Below are 24,290 nucleotides of genomic sequence, written 5' to 3'. Positions count from 1 at the left end.
ATTATTTCCAAGAAATTTGCCCAATTGATTGCTCATTTTGTACCATTTTGTAAGTTTGAACTCTTCGAGACAAGTGTGAAAAAATAGCGAAAAATTGATTAAGTTCAAAGTGTAGTGTAATATGAAACGTGAAACCTTGAAAAAAAGTGGGACGCTTGAACAAGTTTGAAATAATGACTTCTTGCTTGATCAATTTTCAAAATTAGACCTCAATTTCGCTGTTAAAGAAAATCTACAATATAGTTAGGCTCGATCATTAATTTTGAAAATGATCCAGCAAGAAGTTATTATTTCATATGGAAGCCCAAGTTTTTCTCTTGAGACAAATCATACGCATTTCAAAGATAATTAAAGCGAATAATTTAAAACAGGAAACAGTCACAAAATATAACAACTTGGGACTTTTTTAACGTCCGTAATTGAGTCAATGTAAAGAAATTTTTTAAATAAATTGCTTAATTTTCTAAAAACCATAAGGAGTGACAATGAGAGTGACACAGCAGAGCCGGCTGACGACCTCTGCGATTCATTCGCTCCTATAAAAATTTCAAAGAATTTTGAAAAAAATATTATTTGGGTTGAACGATTATTCAATTGTATCGATTCGCTGCACGAGAGTTGCAATATTACTATAAATTTTAATTGAGTTCTCCCCTTTGAGTTTTGAACAGCGAAATTGGGGTCTAAATAAGTTAGAGTATAGTTCTGGGAAGCCTTCGGCAATTCGCGCTCAGCCTCGAGCGCAAGCGCTTTCGGCTTTGAGCTCTAATTGCCTTAGGCTCTAATTGGGGTCTAAATAAGTTAGAGTATAGTTCTGGGAAGCCTTCGGCAATTCGCGCTCAGCCTCGAGCGCAAGCGCTTTCGGCTTTGAGCTCTAATTGCCTTAGGCTTCCCAGAACTATACTCTAACATATACTTAGTGATCAAGCCTTACTTTATTGTTGATTTTTATTAACAGCGAAATTGAGATCTAATAACAATAGTTTAGTAGACATAATTCCTCGGTTTATGTATTGTTGTCACTCAGCCTATGGTAACAGTTGTGGGAAGCTGTTTCATTTCTAAACAAACATTCTACTAAATTAAATCTCAGCATTTTATTAAAAAATCTGTAGTTTGTGTTCTCTGTTTGCATTATAGTACATCCCTTTGACTTATATGAGAAAAATTTTATTTACATTTTAATGTCTATTATCCATGTCTGAAAATCCAGAATTTAAGCGAAAGTATTTTTCCTACATTTTTAGTTTCTTTGTTATTGCTAGTTTGATTTACCAAGGAGAAATATTAATTCACCGACAATTTATTACAAGCGAAAAAGGTTCGGGGTTTGGTGTTACAGGCTTTCCGCAATTAGTACTTGAAAAATCATCAACAAAACAAGCTTCAGATTTATCAAATAAAAATTTGTCAAATACACAATCAAATCAACCGATCGTGAACGATACTTCAAAAGCTTTGACTGACAAAAGTGCAAAATCAGATATTGTTCAAATCGGACATGAAGCCACTGAATTAAAAGTTCTTAACTGTGAGGAAATTGGGCAGGTACTTTTAGCAAATGGCTATGCAACGTCAGGCTGCAATGGACGACTTGGCAACCAATTGGGTCTACTGGCTCTTGGACTGGCAATCAATTTGCAATTTGGGGCCAAATTAGGATTGATAATCATTTTGCAAATAAAAGATAAATTTTGACTAATCAATATATCGGGAAAAAATGATGTAAAAGTGACAACTCGGTTTGTTTTGAACATTGTGAACGGTCCTTTTTTGGGGTTTGGGTCGCTCGTTTAGATGTTTTTTTCCGGTACCGCGATTGTTTGATTTTGCTTATATCAATTAGGATTTAGAAACAGCCGTCACGATTTTTTTCTCGACGAAATTGAGTTTCAAGAAGAAAACTTTCAATGTCTTGTTGGACAATGCAATTTGACTCTTCTCAGTCATATTAGGTCAGCATATCAAGTAAATATACTTAAAAGGGAGAAGCACAAATTTTTGAAAAGAGCTAACTATCAAATCTAGCAAAAAAAAATTTGGTGATCAATCAACAAAATGTCGAAGCAAGTAACTCAAATTTGAATTACAAAAGCTAACGCAATCTTTTCAGAAAGCACAAAAAATTTACTGGTTGAGCCTCATTGTGATTGTAGCAGCGCCTAATACAAAACACTTTTTTTTCACTGATCAAGTTCGTTGCTAGCAATCCTCAATTAAAAAATTTCAATACATACATAATAATATTGTTTAAAATTTTTCCACAAAATTATAGTTTTTTTGTAAATATTATAATAATAGTGGCTTTTTGAAAGAGCAATGTAGAAAATTACGCTAAAATTTTTGCGGCTTGTGTTCTTCATCTGCAGTGTTAAGTGTTAGGGACCGAAACAAACGTAAAGAACAAATTAAAAGACGATAACCCTAAACTTTCTTCGAGATTAAAACTTTTTATAGAACATAGACCAATCAGGCTTGTTTTTCATTGCTTGTCATTCATGTGATGGCTATCAGATCACAAAATCAAACTTGCCAAATCTTTAAATTCAAATTAATTTTTTATTTAAAAAATTGTGCCGAAAGAAACCTTTCATGACGACGTTTAAGACTAAAAAATGACAAAGATTGTGTAAAATGACTCAGCTAGTATCTTTAAAGCTACTTTTTTTCCATATGAAACGATTATTTTTTGTAACGCGTTGAAAATTATTGTGTTTGCCAAGATATTGTGATATGAGGTTTTCATGATTTTTGTATTCCGTTATAGAACCAGATAAAGTTGTAACTATTTAACTATTTAAAAACTGGCCCCAAAAATTCTCTAATTTTCTGTGAACAAAGATAGTGGAAAAAAATTGTTGCTGCCAAAACAAATTGCTGCATTTTCGGGAAAAAAACGCTCTTACAAAATCAAACAATTTATTGCTTTCATTATTCGGACAATTGAATGTTTGTCAACAGATATTTTGAAAATTAACATCGATAATCAAAGTTTCAATCAGTTTATCGTTTAAAATTTTGCAGTTTTTGGTAACACGCTTTCTGTAAAGTTCACACTAACTTTCAAAGTATATTGAGATTTAAAACAAAAGTTTTTCGATAAATGTTATTCAGATGGCGAAATATCGCGAGTTACAAATTAAGAAACAACAATTCTTTTGTTTCTATCAAAAGTGCATGGTAACTACCACATGAGGAATTCCAAAAGCTCTTTTAAAAAATTGACAAGGCCGAACAAAGATAGAGAACTTTAGTTACCGCATTCAAAAGTTATCAAAATCAGACAGACATATTTACTACGTTTTACACTTCTTGTTAGCAAAACCTAAAAAAAGAAACAAATTAGGTTTACTTAATGAAAAAGAACTATGAAAACTTTTGACTTCCACGGAAACAACTATAGTTTTTGACATACCAAAAGTTCAATCCAGTAATATTGTTTTATAGTAACTACTTTTAAGATGCGAAAAAAGAAACTGTTTGTCTGAGTATAGAAGAAGTTTACTTTTATCGCGAATAACTCAATTTGCAAACATTTAAATACTTTTGTATTATCTACCACTACATTTTCCATTAAATTAGCCTAAACAATTTTAAAGGTTTTTAATAACAAACTTGCATCAGAAATATTTTCCACATCAAATACTTAGTATCAAAAAAAGGAAATTAATTTCAATGTCTCAACTGTGATTGATTTTTACAAGAACAGACAGTGGCACGCGTGATCATGCAGTAATTGAAAAAAAATGTAAAAAACGAGTAATTTTAAGCAAATAACTTCAAAAATGGTACTTGATAGAGGGTTGAGAGATGATAACATAAGCTTGATAAGAAACTCTACTGGTTCAAAGTATACTTTGCTAAAGAAATGAAGCCTTGAGGAACAAAAAAGAACAAGAGAATGGGTTATAAGAGATGTCCAAGTACGAGAGCGCAAGACAAGTCGGTGTAAAGTTTAACACATAAGGTTTGCTAGTTGCAATCCAGAACTGGTCCCTTTCACCCTAGTTGCGCTTCCTTAGACACCTTAACAGTGACATTGCCAAACTGCTAGCGCGATGACAATAAGTAGTACATTTTTATAGAGAATAAAAAAAGCAGCAAAGGAGAAAATTAAAACTTGTGATGATTTCTTTCAAAATCTTTTTTATCAAAAAAACTTTGCAACCATTGTCCTGGAACGTTAAGACTTTCAAAAACTCAAAAGGTTCAAAACATCGTAGAAGCTCAGATTTAGGGAAAACTGTATTATTTAAAATGGAAAATGCATTCTTAAAAAATTATTTTCTAGTGAACTACTTGATCCATTAATAGTTTTCATCGGTTAAAAATGGCTGCCTTTAGCACTGACTTTTAGGCTTGAAATTTAATCTCTTCAAATTTTAACATTCTATCACTCATTCTACAAGTAATTATAAACTCTTTTATGTACTCATTTTTTAATCATTTATAACATCATCAATCTCTCCTGCTCCATTACGATTAAAAATGTATCTAAAGGCATATTTTTAAATAAAAAATTATTTGCATTTTAATTGAAAACAAGGGATCAAGAATTTATAAAAATGAAGCGCCGTAAACCTGGAATTCAAAACAAGGGATCAAGAATTTATTAAAATGAAGCGCGATAAACCTAAAAAAAGAAACAAATTAGGTTTACTTAATGAAAAAGAACTATGAAAACTTTCGACTTCCACGGAAACAACTATAGTTTTTGACATACCAAAAGTTCAATCCAGTAATATTGTTTTATAGTAACTACTTTTAAGATGCGAAAAAAGAAACTGTTTGTCTGAGTATAGAAGAAGTTTACTTTTATCGCGAATAACTCAATTTGCAAACATTTAAATACTTTTGTATTATCTACCACTACATTTTCTATTAAATTAGCCTAAACAATTTTAAAGGTTTTTAATAACAAACTTGCATCAGAAATATTTTCCACATCAAATACTTAGTATCAAATAAAAAGGACACTCATTTCAATGTCTCAACTGTGATTGATTTTTATAAGAACAGACAGAGACACGCGTGATCATGCAGTAATTGAAAAAATGTAGAAACGAGTAATTTGAAGCAAATAACTTCAAAAATGGTACTTGTTAGAGGGTTGAGAGAGGATAACATAAGCCTGATAAAAAACTCTACTGGTTCAAGTATAATTTGCTAAAGAAATGAAGCCTTGAGGAACAAAAAAGAACAAGAGAATGGGTTATAAGAGATGCCCAAGTTCGAGAGCGCAAGACAAGTCGGTGTAAAGTTTAACACATAAGGTTTGCTAGTTGCAATCCAGAACTGGTCTCTTTCACCCTAGTTGCGCTTCCTTAGACACCTTAACAGTAACACTGCCAAACTGCTAGCGCGATGACAATAAGTAGTACATTTTTATGGAGAATAAAAAGAGCAGCAAAGGAGAAAATTAAAATTTGTGATGATTTCTTTCAAAATTTTTTTTATCAAAAAAAACTTTGCAGCCATTGTCCTGGAACGTTAAAACTTTCAAAAACTCAAAAGATTCAAAACATCGTAGAACCTCAGATTTAAGGAAAACTGTATTATTTGAAATGGAAAATGCATTCTCAAAAATTCAGTTTTTCGTGAACAACTTAATCCATTAATAGTTTTCATCGGTTAAAAATGGCTGCCTTTAGCACTGACTTTTAAGCTTGAAATTTAATCTCTTCAATTTTTTGACATCCTATCAATCATTCTACAAGTATTTATAAACTCTACTATGTACCCATTTTTTATCATTTATAACATCATCAATCTCTCCTGCTCCATTACGATTAAAAATGTATCTAAAGGCATATTTTTAAATCGAAAATTATTTGCATTTTAATTGAAAACAAGGGATCAAGAATTTATTAAAATGAAGCGCCGTAGACCTGGAATTCAAAACAAGGGATCAAGATTTTATAAAAATGAAACGCGATAAACCTAGAATTCAACGTTAAAAAATCACTTCCTACAAAACGAAAGCATTTGAAGTCGCTTTTTTGAGTTGAGGTGAAAAACTTGCAAAATATGATGACATACTTTTTATTCAGGCGATGCACTGAAATCGATCTCAAAACAATAATCAGAAGATAACTATCTTTCCTTTTTCTCTTTTATTAAACCGTGAGTAAGAAAAATTAACCTTCATAACCAGAAAATACTTAATGGCATTTGAACAGTTCACCAATTGCTTTTCAGCAATCCAAAGCAAGTTCGGCGTTTTTTTTTAAAATTTTCTCCCGATATTTTTAACTTCTGGGAAAGCTCTAAATGAAAAAAAAACACCTGTGGAGAAAATTCGGAATTCATTTTTTTAATAATTCGACCGTTAAATGCTGGTTTAGGAAAAAACCCACAAAAAACACTTAAATTTTGATAGTACGAAATTATTATTCCCAGTGAATTAAACCCCCACGGAATTAGGTCTCATTTGACCACTAAAAAGCCGCGCATTTAACGCTTTAGCCATGCCTCGCGTTTCATGACCATGATTTCGAGGCCCGTGGGACTTTTTACTTCGGGGCCCGTGGGAAAAAATTATTTTTTAGTGAACAACTTGATCCATTAATAGTTTTCATCGGCTAAAAATGGCTGCCCTTAGCACTGATTTTCAGGCTTGAAATTTAATCTCTTCAAATTTTAACAACCTATCACTCATTCTACAAGTATTTATAAACTCTATTATGTACTCATTTTTTAATCATTTATAACATTATCAATCTCTCCTGCTCCATTACGACTAAAAATGTATCTAAAGGCATATTTTTAAATGGAAAATTATTTGCATTTTAATTGAAAACATGGGATAAAGAATTTATTAAAATGAAGCGCGATAAACCTAGAATTCGACGGTAAAAAATCAATTCCAACAAAATGAAAGCATTTGAAGTCGCTTTTTTGAGTTGAGGTGAAAAACTTGCAAAATTTGATGACATACTTTTTATTCAGGCGATGCACTGAAATCGATCTCAAAACAATAATCAGAAGATAACTATCTTTCCTTTTTCTCTTTTATTAAACCGTGAGTAAGAAAAATTAACCTTCATAACCAGAAAATACTTAATGGCATTTGAACAGTTCACCAATTGCTTTTCAGCAATCCAAAGCAGATTCGGCGTTTTTTTTTAAATTTTCTCCCGATATTTTTAACTTCTGGGAAAGCTCTAAATGAAAAAAAAAAACACCTGTGGAGAAAATTCGGAATTCATTTTTTTAATAATTCGACCGTTAAATGCTGGTTTAGGAAAAAACCCACAAAAAACACTTAAATTTATATAGTACGAAATTATTATTCCCAGTGAATTAAACCCCCACGGAATTAGGTCTCATTTGACCACTAAAAAGCCGCGCATTTAACGCTTTAGCCATGCTTCGCGTTTCATGACCATGATTTCGAGGCCCGTGGGACTTTTTACTTCGAGGCCCGTGGGAAAAAATTATTTTTTAGTGAACAACTTGATCCATTAATAGTTTTCATCGGCTAAAAATGGCTGCCCTTAGCACTGACTTTCAGGCTTGAAATTTAATCTCTTCAAATTTTAACAACCTATCACTCATTCTACAAGTATTTATAAACTCTATTATGTACTCATTTTTTAATCATTTATAACATTATCAATCTCTCCTGCTCCATTACGACTAAAAATGTATCTAAAGGCATATTTTTAAATGGAAAATTATTCGCATTTTAATTGAAAACATGGGATAAAGAATTTATTAAAATGAAGCGCGATAAACCTAGAATTCGACGGTAAAAAATCAATTCCAACAAAATGAAAGCATTTGAAGTCGCTTTTTTGAGTTGAGATGAAAAACTTGCAAGATATGATGACATACTTTTTATTCAGGCGATGCACGGAAATCGATCTCAAAACGATAATCAGAAAATAACTATCTGTCCTTTTTCTCTTTTATTAAACCGTGAGAAAGAAAAATTAACCTTCATAACCAGAAAATACTTAATGGCATTTCAACAGTTCACCAATTGCTTTTCAGCAATCCAAAGCAGATTCCGCATTTTTTTAAAATTTCTCCGGATGTCTTTAAATTCTGGGAAAGCTCTAAATGAAAAAACACACCTGTGGAGAAAATTCGGAATTCATTTTTTTTAATAGTTCGACCGTTAAATGCTGGTTTAGGAAAAAAACCCCACAGAAAACACTTAAATTAAGATAGTACGGAATTAATATTCCCAGGGAATTAGGACTCATTTGACCACTAAAAGCCGCGTATTTAACGCTTTAGCCATGCCTCGCGTTTCATGACCATGATTTTGCGGCCCGTGAGACTTGATATGAAACAACCGAGAAAAGTATCACGACGAAAATTCAAAATTGAAATCGGGGTTTATTTCAATGGAGGTTCCTTTCCTTGGGGTTTTATTTCCTATCTAAAATTAGGCGCATGTCTTTCTCACTGGGGGATTATTTACAAGTCCAGTGTAAACAAATCGAGAAAAAAGATATATTGAATCTATTCATGATGTAGATACAAATTGAGTTCAATTCAGTCAGAAGTGATTATCAATGTGAGTACTGATCGAACAGCTTTCAAGCATTCCCAATCAAGGTTATTGGGTCATGCGTTTGACATGGAGAAGGTGTGCAAAAAGGATGGCTCATCATTCTGTATCACCATCCCGAAAGGTATATAAATGTGAAATCAGATGAATTCTTAATATTATAGAAAAAAAAATGTTTCCTATTCCTGTGGAAAATAATTTTCGGATCTTTTCCGTTTCTGCCCCCGCCCCCCCAAGTAAGTTATGCGCCCCCCAGTTACAGAGCACGTGCCATTACATAGTAAATCATGGGGGGCAAATAATATGCGCCCACTAAGCTGGGGGGGGGGGGCACAAACGGAAATGATCCTAATTTTCTTTTCATGTGCATGTCTGTGGACAAACGGATTCCCTTTTGATGGTTTAACAGTCATCATAGATTGGGTTCTTAGCAAAGAAATAGGGAACTAGCGATCACAGTTCGCATATGCTGCTCTAAGGGCTCAAAATAATTATAGACGGTCATATCCTATTGTGACTTGGGGGCTGTCGAGGGTTGCACTAGACACCCTACTGAGTTTTTATTTGTTTTGGAAATGGTGTTTGTGATGCCAAAAATATCCCGAAGTCTATTGCTTTCAATACGCTCAATGTGAAGATATGTTCAACTTTAATCTCCACTTAACAGTTTCGGTTCTCTATTATCTTCAATTACGCTTCATTGTTAAAATCGGAAAACTCAAGCAAATATTTTCTATCTCTGAAAAAAATTTTGCATTGTTTTATACAATATTCACCGCTTGTGAAGTCATAGAACATATCAATAGAGTTTCTAAACTCTATTGGAGCACATTGAGCTCAATTGTGATCGAGTGATCTCTGAAAACAACTGGGGTTACCGATCGAATAAACTACATAATAAACTACATAACTTTAGAGATAGAGCGGCATATTGCTTAAGTTTTCAAAAGGGAAGTATTCCAAATAAATCTCGAGACAAAGATCGATTCTATACTGTAATAGAAACATTTCGGATAGATTTTATTAGTTAATTTATATGAACCTCATAGTGAAATTTTCAGATATGACTTTGAGATGATAATCAATTTTTTCCCAAAAGCGTAAATTACTGCTTCTTGCATATGATCGAGGCTACTTTTGCGTGCAACTGTCATAAGAACATTCAACTGAGAAGTCTAAAATTTCAAGAGAAAAAAATTATTATTGTGTGTAAAAAAGCAGTAAGCATAAAAAAATTGAGCGAATGCTCTGCTTTTCAAAGCATTCAAGCACATCAAATTTGAAATGTTTATTTCTATACTCATTATAATGAAGAAAATGGCGCAAATGCCTGGTGCCTACAATTTAGTAAATTGAAAAGTGACCTGACAAGTAATCGATAAATCGACATTTTCTAACAAAGCAGAGGTGAAAGTTTAATCTGTGCCTCCAAAAAAGTTTTGTCCTGGAATTATGGAAAACTGAAAACTGATCAAGAATTTTTGCATATAGTAGAACACAAAAGTTACAAAAAAAAGATTTTTTTTTCTAGTTATATGGAAAAAATGCAATTGGAAGCTGTCAAAAAAGAAACCTTTGATCAATTTGCTGTCATGTTTCATGCACCAGTGATTTTCAAAACAAACAATATGAATTTTTTTCTGGTATATCATATAATTAGCTCAATAACGTCGAAACAACTTTGGGTGAGCTCAATTTTTCCATGGAATCAACTCACGTCATTTTGTCTCTCTTGTAAGTATTTTACCTTGTTTTCAGGAATGGTTATAACAGTATCAAAGAAACGTTGAGCTGATTGGTTGCGATAATATAATAGGAAAGGCTCAGTTTATTATGAAAATATGGAAAATTTCAGATATCCCATCGATTGTTAATGTTTTGTTGTTAGTGATAATTTGAAACAGATGATTTGAATTGAAATCTGTTCTTTAAAAACGTGTCGTTACACCTTTAGTTTTTCTATCTCTAATAGAAATATTGCGTAGTTTTCGAGAGATTTTCTAGAATCGGATTTTTAAATTTGTTTTTTTTATTTTTATTTGTGATTTTTAAAGTCAGCGAAACTGAGAATGTGGTTAGAAGCTGCGATTTCTCTATGTGGACAAAATTTTGGTCTACTTTTTAGAGAAAATATTTACCAGCAAAATGAAGCAAACTATGAAAAAAAATTCAAGTCAAAATTGTGCACTAATCTGTTCAGAAAATGATTGGCAGTTTCACATTTTTCTTATTTTTTAACACCTAGATATTTGATTTAACCATAATTACACATACTTTTATCTTTTGTTGCTAATACCTCACTATCACTGAATGCTCTGCATTCTTTTACTACTCACATTTTTCGGCGAGATTCCTCAAGAAAAAGGCTTAAAATGTGGTTTACTACATTTGTTTAATTTTTGACCGCGATATTGCCCTAATGCACTCTAACAAAAATAAGTTTTTCCAAAATTCGCGATAATTTCTGTTTTTTCTTCAAAACGGCCTTTACTTAACCAAAATTACGCACAATTTTTTATATTAGATAAAATTACGGCTGAAGCATAAAAAATTTGGTTGCTAAGATGTTTCTTTATTTCAAAAATTGGTTCCCATGCCAATTTTGCTATCTGTCTGGTATAATTAGGACACTTTTTCTACCGGAAAATGCCAGAACTGTTGTTAAAGTTAGTTTTTATTGTCTGAAACGTGATAAAAGCACATTTAAGTTCTTTTAGTAATATGGTTGGTTGAGCTAATTTGATAAAACGTTTGATTCAGCTAATTAAACCAAATCAATATTAGTCTTGATCACCAACGAACACAGATATGCATAAATGCATGGATATTTCTTCACATTTGGTTTTTCCTAGTCATCTTTTGATCAAAAAAACTATTGACAGCTGACAAAAGTGCTATTTTTATCACGAAAAATGTCAAAAATATATTTAAAGTAGTTTTTTAATGTCGGACAGGCGACAAAAAGCTTATTTTGAGTTCTTTAGTAATTTGTTTGTATTATGTTTATTTCAGCTAATTAAATCTATTCATTATGAGTCATGATCACCAATATACAGATATGCATAAATGTGAGTGTGTGATTTTTTGAATTTTAGTTTTTCCCAGTCTTGTTGCAATCAGAAACAAGTTTTTGAAAACTGTTAGAACTTTATCCAATTTTTTCCATTGATTGCGCTTAGCACATGGTGATCAAGCCTACAAACGACATGAAACTCTTATAAAGGTTCAAATGATTTTGCAAGCCCGCTAATTTTTCGTGAAAACATTTTCCAAATCTGAAAGTAGCCGTGACAAAGCCTATGATATAAAATTTTTATTATTGTTGTAGTTAAAATTGCAGTAAAGCATATTTATTATAACGATAATAAATGCTTAAACTTACTTTTAGCCCTATTTTTTGAAACCAAGTTCAAACTTTACTCAATGCACAAATTTGAGGCTCCTTTCTGTTAATTTTGGAAATGATATAGAGCTTAAAAATGGAACAAAATGAGCAAAAGCGGCAAAATAGTTGTAAGAATCAAAATTAAAACATCAAAGGTTTATTCGTCATCATCAGTACAAAAAATAGCTAAAAATTTTGAGGAGCCAAAAAGTAATGAAGTGACAGTTGATGATTTCTAATTATTTTTTCAATCTACTGATGTGGTGCCACAAAGTTACATTTCGATGTTTTTGGACATTTACGGGATTTGAATAGTTCAAAATAATTTTTTTTGATTTTTCGAGAAACAATTTTTTTGGATACAAAGATATCTTTTCTTACTGATACAAGTATAAATCATCCACTTTACTATCACGTGTCCTTTTGCCCATCATTTGGAGATTACTCCTGCTCTATATCGATAATAAATTGAAATTAAGAGTCCCTTGTTTCCTGTGTATGATATTAGAATGACATCAAATATTCTGTAGATGTTGATTTTGCTTGTAGTAGTTTGGTACTGACTAGTTTGGTACCGTTGTGCGGTTTTCAGATCAGAGAAGTTAATCACATTGCTTCAAAAATATCTGGCTGCAATAAACCTTAATAATTTCTGTGGTTTTAATTTTCAAAAACAAATATTTGATGCTTATTTGTTTTAATAAGAACTAATTTTTCACTAATCAATAAGTAGAGTTTGGAATACAAATAGATCACAAAATCATTCTAAGCTTTTCTTAAATAGTTTTGACTGCAAAATTGTTCTTCGTTTTTGAAGTTTTCTACCTAAGCTGTTGTTGATTACGTCAACTTTCTTTCAGATTCGTTTGACATTGGAAATCTTTAAGTTCTTAGTTTGAGATGTTTCTAAATTGAGATACGAAAAGATTCGCCGGGAAATGATATTAAAGTAAATTGGGTTTGAGTTCTGCATTGAGGCTCAAACGGACGTCTCTTATTTAGATTTATAGATTTATCGGGCCACTAGTTTTTGTTAGCCTAGTTTAGTGTAGCAAGTCGTGAAACAGTGTTATACTCGAGCAATTGGTAAAAATAATAAAATTAACTATAGAGTGGTATTACTTTTAAAGTTTTTTCTAACATTTTTTAAAATTGGTATTCAGATTTAAGAACATATTATGAAGTTATTACCAAAACATCACAAAGATTTCAAATATTGCATTTGTTTTGCCAAAGCAGTTCGTTCAGATATAAAGAATGAACAGCTATATAGTTATCATTTATGTTAATCTGGCAAATAACAATATACAGGAAATTGCAACCAAATTTCCTCCAGAATATTAAATCGGGTCCTGCGGTACCCTCCTGTTTGCCACCCAGGTCAGTCTGATCATTACCTGTCTTGGGTCTCGGACTTCAACTTGAGCAGTTTTATCAAATGCCAGGATCGCGATATCAGTGGTATTTCAACGCCTTAATTTTTAAGTAATTCACTGAAATTATGCAAGAATGCGCTGAATTCGTTAGAATTAAGCACAAAATGCACTGAAAGACGTCGATAAAATGCGCTAGTGAATATACCTTAAATTTTTTAAAACTCACCGCTTTCACCGCTTTCACCCAATTTCACCGCTTTTCCTACATCAATTGATAACACAATTCAGCTCGTGTCTGTCAAAATTCAACGCTTTTTCAGCACATGCCTTTGAAAATTTCAGTTATTGATTTTACATCTCAACTTTTGCAGATTGTAGCGTCCCTGAGGTGCCTCGGGAGATGACAATAAAATCACAATCGAGGGAAAAATTGTGGGAGAAGGGATTGACAGCTATTGGACAAGTACCGGATGATGTAAAGGGCAAAAGGATAGATCTACCTACTTACCCGGTATTCTTACCCTGGATAGCTTCAAGTGAGTTTATTTATAAGGTTTGCTCCTCTTCACGTAACTTTCATGGTAATATTGCAAGGTCATATATAATTTTAATATTTACCACTAATGATAACCGCTAGTGCTTCCGCCAGGGCTCATAATTTTGGTAATTTTATTTTGATTAAAGTAGTTTTTGCGGTTCCAAATTGCAGTTTCGCAAACATCACTCAAATAAAATTCAAATAAATTAATTAATTTACTGTTGCATCAACACAAAATACGTCATGTTTTTTGGTTTTGCGATTTATCGTTTTTCAGCATATTAGTTTTCATATTACACAAAAGTGGCGACATAGAAACCAACCCTGCCCCAGTTGAAATAAAGACGCTGCATCAATGCACGTAAGATAATTCTATGGTCCTGGTAAAATAATTGTGGAGAATTGATAACATAAACTATCAATCATCACTTTAAAAAATCTCGACAAACAGTCTTTCTTATTTGTCGCTGCGACATGGTTAACTGTAAGAAACAACGATTTGTGATAATTGTTACGCGATACACGTTTATTAGTTCATCAACCAAGATCATCATCAAGTCATTCATCGACAGTACTCGGAGAAGAACAATTGGTGTTTTTAAAAACGGATTACAAGCGGGAAGTAAATTAGCGTCTGATTTGAGATACAAAAAGATAATCAAGGCATTATTTCAATTGTACATTTGCTCTACCGAACTGGCCGCCCCATGTATAGAACGAATTAAGGACGAATTGATATGGTTTCAAAATTCCCTGAATTTTTAAATATGTTTCAAATATGAACCTTTGAAAATTGTTGTATTAATGGAAATAGGAGCAAAAGAAATGGCTAAAAAGTACGTAATTTAAAAAATAATAAAAAAAAATCGTTTGTAATGAATCGAACACAATTTGAAGTTTTACTATGAGCACCAGAAGTTGAGACATTATGTCAATAAGAGACTGCGAAAGACTTCTGATTAAAACACAGAAAAGTCTTTTCAGGATCCTTTCCCTGAAAAACAGCAATGTTTACCATCGAAAAAGAAAACTCCAAAAACTCGACAGAAATTATCAAAAAGCAAAACAAAAACTGACAATCAATTATAGATGGTTGTGAATTGTTTGAAAGATATTTCCTTTGTGTCGTGGTCTCGAGCACGAGTAACAAGAATTTTATTATTTTAATAATTGAATTCAAAATGGCCTAAAGGTACAAAATTTTACAGGTATTTATAGTCCGTATCAGTATGAAAATTTACAGATCCGTCTAGAAATAGATAAACTGATATGTGTTAATTTACACCTTAGTTGTGAACCAGTTTTCCCCTTGCCGTATATGGCAAGTACTAGTTCAGTTTTTTGCACTTAACACATTGTTCTCCCTACCTGAGAACATGTCATTGCTATCTACTGGGAGGGTCGCAGAGTTGGTGACTGATCGAGTTTGGTGGTGGGAAGGTCGAATCTATCTCACAAATTTATGGTTTATGTACATTGATAAACTTGTGGTATGAACAAATTTGAATCGAAAATTCGGTTCAAATTAGAAGCCATTATTCAATTTCACTTCACCAAACATCAGGTAAGAAAGTCTTCTGTATATATCGAAGTTTTAACTTAAGTTGCTAAGTTCGCTACTTCTCGATATATCACATCCTCCCTCCTTTTTTAAGCAAGTTTGTAGGAATAGCTTCTCCAAATCTTTCTGGCTGTTTCGTTTTTCTGCTTGAAGTTCTCGTGGCCACTGAAGGTTGTTCCCCTTCAACAACTGAGGTTTTGTCAGTAGAGTTGGGTGATGCCATGTCTATGTCGTCCCTACTGCTCTCAGACTGTGAGTCAGTAGATTCAGTCTTGATGTCGTCAGGTTCCAACCGTGGAATTTGGATGTCACTAACAAGAACTGTCTTGTTTGAATTCTCCGGCTGGATGAACGAAGTGTTCATTCCTTTACGGATAATGAAAGTAGCTGGAACCGTTGGTGAACTATTCGTCGGTTTGAAGAGGACTCGTTCACACAGATCAAAATCAGTGACTGCTGGAAGTCTTATATTGCGTCCCAGTAGCAGTTCTACAGGAGTTTTGCCCCGCGTCTTGGAAGTGTTCCGATGTGTCGTTAAAGCCCGCTGTAGGAAAGCGCCAAATGACACATTCAGATTAGGACTCCAGGCTTGAATAGCCCGTTTCACTGTTTGGACCGCTCGTTCAGCAATCCCATTTGCTCTTGGATGGTAGATGAGAGATTCCATCGTTTTAATCCCAAGTTATTCACACCATTGTTTTAGGTCACTGCTCACAAACTCAGAACCATTGTCTGATACTAATGTTCTTGGTATCCCAAATCTTGCAAAGACTTGACTCAAGTACACTTTCACTGTTTGTGAGGTTCTGTTTCCCGCAGGGAAGGCTTCTATCCAACCTGATCCCGCTTCTACTATCACTAAGATACTACCTTGATCCTTAACGTAGCCCCGGTCCATGTGGAGTCTTTCCCAAACTTCAGCTTCCGGCCAAGTAGATACTGTTTTCCCCAGGCTAGGCCTGTTTTCTTGGCATTCCTTACATTTATTAACATATCGAAGAACATCTTGACTGATGCCGGGCCACCAAGCCATCATTCGAACTGCTGTTTCAGTTGCATTTTTGCCTGCGTGAGTCTCATGAGCTTTGGCCATCACCCCATGGGTCTTAGTTTGGGTGGAATGAAAGGCACAACTCCTCGAAAGATGATTCCATTGTGAATGGTCAAGGCGTCTTTCTTTTGTTCAAATCCTTTCTCCGCCTTCTGAGCACTGTTTCCAGATGCCGCTTTTTATTCGTTTGATGACATCTTGAAAGAGTCGATTCGATCCCAGCTCAGTTTTGATGTCTGACTGTGTCACCAGGTCGGATTCGACGAAGTATATATTTTCAAGAGCAAAGCAGACTCGATCATTGTCATCGTCGTCATCAAAGTCTAGTCTGCTCAGAGCATCAGCGTGGGGGATCTGTTCTCCGGGTGTATACTTCAATTCGAAGTCAAATCCCATCAGCGCTAACGCCCATCTTGTAATTCTTGCCGATGCTGTTTTCGCAATTTCTTCGCCTGGGGCGAAGAGATATTTGAGAAGTTTGTGGTCAGTCTGTAGAGTGAACCTTCTTCCGAGTAGGAATTGTTTCAATCTTGTGACCACAAAGACGATTGCAAGTGCCTCTCGCTCAATATTGGAGTAATTTTGTTCGGCTTGTGACAACTTCCTCGATACGTAGATCACAGGATGTCCTTCTTGTGAAAGTACCCCGCCTATAGCTTTCTCTGAGGCGTCTGTTGTCACGGTTGCTTCCTTCGTCAAGCTGTAGGGCTGTACAAGAGGGTTAGCACATAACTCGTTTTTGATGTTTTCAAAAGCATTTTGCTCTTCCTTGTCCCATCTGAATTTCGTTTAGGGGTAGCATTTTGGTTGCAAAATCCGGTATCATTCGACTATGAAATTTGCTAAGCCGACAAAGGACTCGAGTTGTTTCATATTTGATGGCGGTTTTGTATTTTTGATTTTCTCAACATGTTTAGGATCGGGTGCTTTTCCTTCTTTGGAAACAGATTAACCAAGAAAATTTACGCTTGAAACTGGTTTTGAGTTGGATTTCTTCTCATTGATGGTGAAATTTTTTTCACGTAGCCGACTCTTGGCTGCAAGCATTCGTTTCTCGTATTGATCTTTTGTTGTTCCATATATCAGAACGTCGTCTTGGAATATGACCACACCCTTGATTTCTTTGAGAGTTGACTCAATGCAATTCTGGAAGATTGATGAAGAGTTCTTTAGGCCCTGAGGAAGCCTGCACATCTTGAACAATCCTTGCGATGTGTTGATTGTGCATATTTCTTTTGCATCCTCGTCCAGCTCAATTTGATAATATGCATCTGATAAGTCAATTTTTCCAAAGTAAGAGGCCCCATGGAGATTATGGAAAATGGTCTCCATGTCTGGGATTGGATAGTCCTCGTCCATAACTTTGCCATTGATGTGAACTTTGAGGTCCACGCATAGTCTCAGAGCTCCATTTTTCTTCCGCTGCCACACTACTGGTGATGCAGTTGTGGCCCCACCAGGTTGTACTGGCTCCAGGATGCCCTGTCGTAGATTTGTCTCAAGCTTCTCTTTGACCCTGTCTTGGAGAGGTAGAGGTATCTTTTTGGCTTTGCAGAACATTGGCTGTGATCCCGGTACGAGTTTCACATGCGCTTTGTATCCTTTGACTGCAGGTAGTCTTTCATCAGTCACTGCATTGATGCCTTCTTGGGGTAGTATGTCTCTACCAAGTAGCCCTACCAAGTATGTCTCTACCAAATTTTTTGTCGGATTGCACAACTGCTAGTTGTTGTTGCCTATACTTGCATCCGTTCTACTCAACATCACTTGTTAGTGATCCCAGAAGCGTCAGTTGATGACCATCATAGGCTTCAAGACGTCTGATTTTCCCATTTAACTGAGGTTTACCAAGCTCAGTCCAGATTGAGGATGATATCACGGTGCTATCAGCACCGGTATCAACTTGCATTTTTATTTTATGGTCTTTTACTGTAATGTACTCCCATGTCACCGACAAGGTAAACACGTTTTCCCGTGTATAGTACATTCCCATCTCCATTTCGGATGATGTTTTAACAGGCAACTTACCCTCTTCCTCGCAGAAGTTGTCGTGCTGGTCAGACTTACCTGACTTAGGCTGGGTTTTAGTTCTGCACATTTTTGAAAAGTGCCCCACCTTTTCACAGGTGTTACATTTCTTGTTCAAGGCCTGACACGCCTTGCTGCTGTGTGGCTTACCTCCACATCTATTACACAAGCTACCATTGCCTTTATTACCTGTGAACTTTTAACTAGGTTTTCTGAAGTTCTTTTTGAAGTTGTATCCCACTTCTTCTCTTATTACAAGTGGTCTATTACCTGTTGAGGAACTCGCAAAAACCATTGCTTGACTTGTGAACTGTAGGCTTTCTGTCGTTTCAGACAGAGACATCGTTGGCTTAGTTTTAATGCCGTTTAATAGTCTTAATTTGGCCTCAGGTTCTCTCAAACCTGAGATAAATTTTATTTTCACCAACTCTTCCTCAGGGTTGGCAAAATTTCACAGGTATTTATAATCCGTATCAGTATGAAAATTTACAGATCCGTCTAGAAATAGATAAACTGATATGTGTTAATTTACACTTTAGTTGTGAACAAGTTTTCCCCTTGCCGTATATGGCAAGTACTAGTGCAGTTTTTTGCACTTAACACATTGTTCTCCCTACCTGAGAACATGTCATTGCTATCTACTGGGAGGGTCGCAGAGTTGGTTACTGATCGAGTTTGGTAGTGGGAAGGTCGAATCTATCTCACAAATTTATGGTTTATGTACATCGATAAACTTGTGGTATGAACAAATTTGAATCGAAGATTCGGTTCAAATTAGAAGCAATTATTCAATTTCACTTCACCAAACATCAGGTAGGAAAGTTTTCTTTATATATCGAAGTTTTAACTTAAGTTGCTAAGTTCGCTACTTCTCGATATATCACATTTTGAAAAAACTGTGTTTATATCAGTGCAAGAATATTACGACTTCGATTTCTCCTTTCAATTTTGCAGAGTCTGAATAAAATTTTTGCCCTTTCACCAGGAGAAAATTTTTTTAAATTACTGATAAAATAACATCCATATATCAGCTGGATAAGTGTTTACGAATTCATAGTGATCAAAGGCTAAGAAGTTTTTTTGTAATCACTTTCGGTTTTCAATCCAAGAGTGCATCTCTAAGAGCGTTTGTTACAGTCTCTTAAAAAAGTTTTTTTGTTTCTCCAGTGTACAGAAGAGCAAGATAAATTAGAACCAGAAAATCATACACCAAAATCAGTTACATTTACACTAGCAAAAGATTTGAAATCTATCTGTTCATGCAAATGTCACAGCATTTGGACTAGCTGCTATAAATTCTGTATCAAAACAACCATTGCTTTAATAAAAAAATCAATCGATGCATTGAAAAAATTTATATCACGTTAGGCAGTTTTTTTTTCGGAATTTCTATAATTTTTTTTAACTTAAAATATTTGTGAATTTTCATGGGAAAAGTCATGTCGTCGTGGAAGTTGAAAAGAATCACGTACAATCAATTCTTTGTAACAATTGACGAGTAAATTAATTGGTGCATAAAAGTTTGTTTTTGCAGAACTAAAAACAAAACTGGAAGTGATATGCTTCTAGAAACAAAAGTTTTTGCCGACGCAATGCATAAATGAGTGATTAGATAATTTTTTATTGACTTTTAAATCTCACGAAATTTCCAAAGCTCAATTATTTGAAATTGCATTTGTAGGGGAGTACTATTAGGAATATTATTCCAATGATAATATGAAAAAAGGATCTAAAAAGAATGTGAAGGAAAAAGTAAAAAGGAAAATGCTTAAAAGGACGAACATTTTAAACATCGCTGTGACAAAATGGGAATTCTTAGGAACCAAAAATTACAATGGTTACTAAACTTTGGCGTCCCCCAATGTACGTTTAACCTTACTGCTTCCTAATACGCTTTTTTGATTCTTTTTACTCGTGGCTCTGAGATTCTCAAGACCAAACGAAATTAATTTTAGACTACTATGCCGAATTCCGATCTCGTGTTCCTTTCAAAAAGGAGATTTGGGACGATGCCAAAAAGGTGTTCGATCATCTGAACTTTATGCATAACTGCAATCGAGAGAAGGGTTGCACTTCAGTGTTTGTTCACATGCGTATGGGGGACTATTCGAGACACATGGCGGCACTGAGATGGGGTCCAGACGTGTTTCAATACACCAACTATCTTCAAGATGCCTTCAAAAATGTCACCAAAACATGCAAGGTAAAAAAAACAGTATGGTAGGTTAGTATTCGAAACTTTTTCCTTTTCAATTTGTCATCACAGTTTTTGAGCGTATAAGACTCTGTGAACAGATTGATACGCATTTTGCACTGATATTGCCCTGCAAGCTCTTCATGATGTTTACCCAAGTTGCCACTTCTTAGTAGTCATACAAGGATCACATTTGATGTCATACAAATCAAAACGTATTTCCTAGTACGATCCCTGTAAGACTACTAAGAAATCATACATGATCCTTGTATGATTATCAGGAAATCATATATGATCCTAGCATGATTATCAAGAACCATACATCTATTTTTCGTAAACCATTTTCCATTTGTTTTTTTTTTAATTTATTCGGTTAGGCATCATCTTTGTGATTCCCCGGCATCAGACTAAAAAATAAGTCCGAACACATTAATAAAGATCTGATACTTTCTGAAGCCAGTTAATACCAATAAATGCCCATTTATAAGAAACATAGAAAAAAATTTTTAGCATACAGCCTCAAAATTGTCTTGTGAAAATGTCCAAATTAAAAAGATATTCTTTAGTGCATACAAAGAATCAAATGTGAATTGCAAATGCGATATGTTCAATTGACACGTCCTCTGACTACATTATACCGGAATTTGTGGCACCAGTCAACGTTTTATGTGTCATATATGACCTTGTGTAATTTCCAAGAAATGTTTTCAGCCTCGATAGGAAATGAAATTTAAAGAGTTTTTAGGCTTTGAAATTTTTTGTATGATCCCTGAAAGATTTCTAGGAAATCATATATGATCCTTGTACGACTACCAAGATTTCATACAAATCATATATGACCTAGTATGATTACTAAGAATCATATGTGACCTAGTATGATCACTAGGAATCATATATGACCTAGTATGACTACTAAGAAATTTGTATGATGAGCAACCCGGGACTCAGAGAGAATGTGTTTCAAACCAAAAAAGGAGCAAATTAAAAAAAAACTAATTTCTCCGCGCAATAAGTTTTTTGCAAGAAACGCTCACTGTGAAAACAAAAATAAGCTAATGTTGAGATCATGGCTAAATTGATATCTACGGGACCAAAAATATTTGAAATTTTTTAACATGAGGGGGATCTTGAAACCTTATCAGGACTTCACGTCTTGAATTGAATTTCAAAAAGTTTTTTTTAAAAAAACGCAAAAAATTAGACCTAAAATTGATAAGCAATGGATATGGAAAAACGGCGAAGAACTGCAAAGCACCGAAATTGATGATGTTAATTTTCAAAAAACCTTAAATTCTCTTTAAAGTTTTATATTGACCTAAAAGTTTGTAGAGAACAAAATTGATTCCGAAACAATTCTGAATAGAACTCAGTTAGGGAAGTCATTCTGGTAAACACAGGTACATTAAAATCAGGATTAACTAACAATTTTGCCTATTTGTACAATTTTGTTTAGAAATAATCCTGATTTTTGTAATCTGCTCAGAAATAGTATAAAACTTTAAACAAATAGTATAAAACTTTAAACAATAAAAAACTTTAAACTTCAAAGATTACTCAGAAACATTATAAGACAAGTGATCTTATGAAATCTTGTAAACTTTTTATTAGCTTGAAAAATGGTTTGACGTGTGACGTGAAACCCAAGATCCCTGAAGATTTTTATAAAACTAGAATCGGTATTGCTCTTGAGCTACCGTTTTTTTTAATGTCATCCACGGGAAGCATCACTCTGTTTAACAGAAAAGCTTAGAAACCCTGTACATTGGTAAACTATTAGAAATCAATTTATGTCAAAATTTTCTTTCTTCAGATTGAGAAAGGCACTCTAATGTTTTTATATGTATAGCGGGGAAGTACTGGGGTATGGGAATGTCCTGACAGGAGAGTCAAGCAATAACATGCAATTTTTTAGGGTGCGATCATCTGCTTGTACGAACTTATTTAACACACCATTTTTGTTTTGTAATATAATATTTGATGTTTGATTATTAAGTTTTTAAAGTTTTTTTTTGTTTTCAAGGCATGAAAGAAGAGATGGGTCAAACACGAAACACACGCACTGATTTATATATCAGCAAAAGGGCTTGCAGGAAACGAAGCTCGGTCAACTAAATGAAAGCAGTTGTCCCCGACATTTTTTGTTTTGTTTTAGAATCCTGTTTTCTATGTGTTGGGCTGGACAAATTCAGACGTTAAAGAGTTTTTCTCGAAACACGAGGAGGATTTCAAAGGAATGAAAGTTGTGATCGTGGCTCCTATTCAATTTCAAATGTTCAAAAGTGAAAGCAAGAATCTTATTGGTGAGACATTTTTTCAAATTCATACCCAGGTAAAAAAAATCACTTGGAAAAATGGTCTTTCCCGCGTATGCCCGCTTAAGTTTATCATAAGTTATGATAAATTTGAGGGTGCCCAAGCGGAGAAAATCCGTTATCTCCCCCCCCCCCCCCCCGGACGTTATGCTCCCCCGGTTACAGAGCACGTGTTATTACATGTTAAATCACTATATAAAAATCTGGCACGTGCGTCTGGGGGATGCAAATAAAATGCACCTACTAAGCTGGAGGGGGGTGGGGCGCAAGCAGAAGGGATCCCTTTCCCTAGTTTATCTTCTTTGGGGTGTTGTTCGTGAAACATTTCCAACATGTGCTATCCTTATTCTTACATCATCGTACACCTCAACATCTTGAACTGCCCATTAAACAGTCCCATCCTTTGTTGACATTCACTGCATCTTTTCCTTCAAGGGAGAGCCATAACAGTTTGTTTATTAATTAAACTGCAATAATAAGGGTCAATTTGGGTTATAACCGTAATTCACTAGGTGATTTAAGGAACAATTACAATTAGTTGTAAGTCGATTTATTTGCCTCCAGTGGTTTCCCGCCCATTCTGTTCAACTGTTTCCCATTTAGATATCTCGTAACCAAAGTTTAATACTTTATGTTGTACAATTTGAAAAGATACCAAAAAAATTCCCAGCTGAAGAATTTTTGGGCCTTTCCCGTTATAGCCCCCCCCCCCACGAAATTGTAGCCCTCCCATTATAATATAATTACCATGCTTAGGGGGCTATACGTTTTCTGACCACTAAGCTGGGGGAGGGGAGGGCTATAGTGGGAAATACCCAAATTTTTCATTTTTTTCATCTTGTCTGAGCTTCAAATCAGACCCTGATGCACTCTAATGTCTTACAATCTAACCTTTTTCTAGACTTTAGCATTAGCTCACATCAACCTGCAAACCATTTTCAGACTTACGCGCAACTTTGTAGTACCACAACATTTGTTTTGCGACCAAAACTTTTTCATCTGAGGCGAAACTGTGGAAAAGTTTAGCCTAGGTTCCTTAGAACTCTGTGCCCTTTTTCAGGAATTGATTTGGCTCTCATGGCTATGAGTGATGTGCTAGTGATGTCTTATGGATCATACGGCGATTTTGGAGCCCTTTTTGGGAAAGACAAGCAAATGGTTTTGTACCCGAAGAATCACAAAACACACGATGAGACAGGAATTAATTTGGGCGTACCGCGATTTGTGCCCATACCGTGGACAGAAAAAAATGATACTATCCACTGATCTGGATTTGTTTTGGTTTATTAATAGCCGCCTCATCTTCTCAGCCGGCTATTATAGC

General features: G+C 34.5%; 1 protein-coding gene across 2 annotated transcripts; it reads left to right on the top strand.

Moving 5' to 3' along the window:
• The first annotated feature begins 1,006 nt into the window (after nt 1-1,006).
• On the top strand, nt 1,007-24,290 carry LOC142340205 (uncharacterized). Of its 2 annotated transcripts, none has more exons than XM_075390720.1 (6): nt 1,007-1,660; nt 8,547-8,645; nt 13,654-13,818; nt 20,416-20,663; nt 22,807-22,954; nt 24,027-24,290. In XM_075390720.1, the coding sequence occupies exons 1-6, from the start codon at nt 1,198-1,200 to the stop codon at nt 24,230-24,232; spliced, it is 1,329 nt and encodes a 442-aa protein (XP_075246835.1). In that variant the 5' UTR covers nt 1,007-1,197; the 3' UTR covers nt 24,233-24,290. The 2 variants fall into 2 exon arrangements, with proteins under 2 accessions (XP_075246835.1, XP_075246836.1); XM_075390721.1 differs by lacking the exon at nt 1,007-1,660 and adding an exon at nt 2,850-2,949.

Source organism: Convolutriloba macropyga, chromosome 5 (genome assembly GCF_964194025.1).
Source record: "Convolutriloba macropyga chromosome 5, txConMacr16.3, whole genome shotgun sequence".
Taxonomy (NCBI): Eukaryota; Metazoa; Xenacoelomorpha; order Acoela; family Convolutidae; genus Convolutriloba; species Convolutriloba macropyga.
This window is presented reverse-complemented; position numbering and strand designations above follow the sequence as displayed.

Coding starts and splice junctions, on each gene's coding strand:
- LOC142340205 (XM_075390720.1), top strand. CDS start 1,198: ATGTCTGAAAATCCAGAATTTAAGCGAAAGTATTTTTCCTACATTTTT. Junction 1,661..8,546: donor GCAATTTGGGGCCAAATTAG/GATTGATAATCA, acceptor CTGATCGAACAG/CTTTCAAGCATTCCCAATCA. Junction 20,664..22,806: donor ATGTCACCAAAACATGCAAG/GTAAAAAAAACA, acceptor GTTTTGTTTTAG/AATCCTGTTTTCTATGTGTT.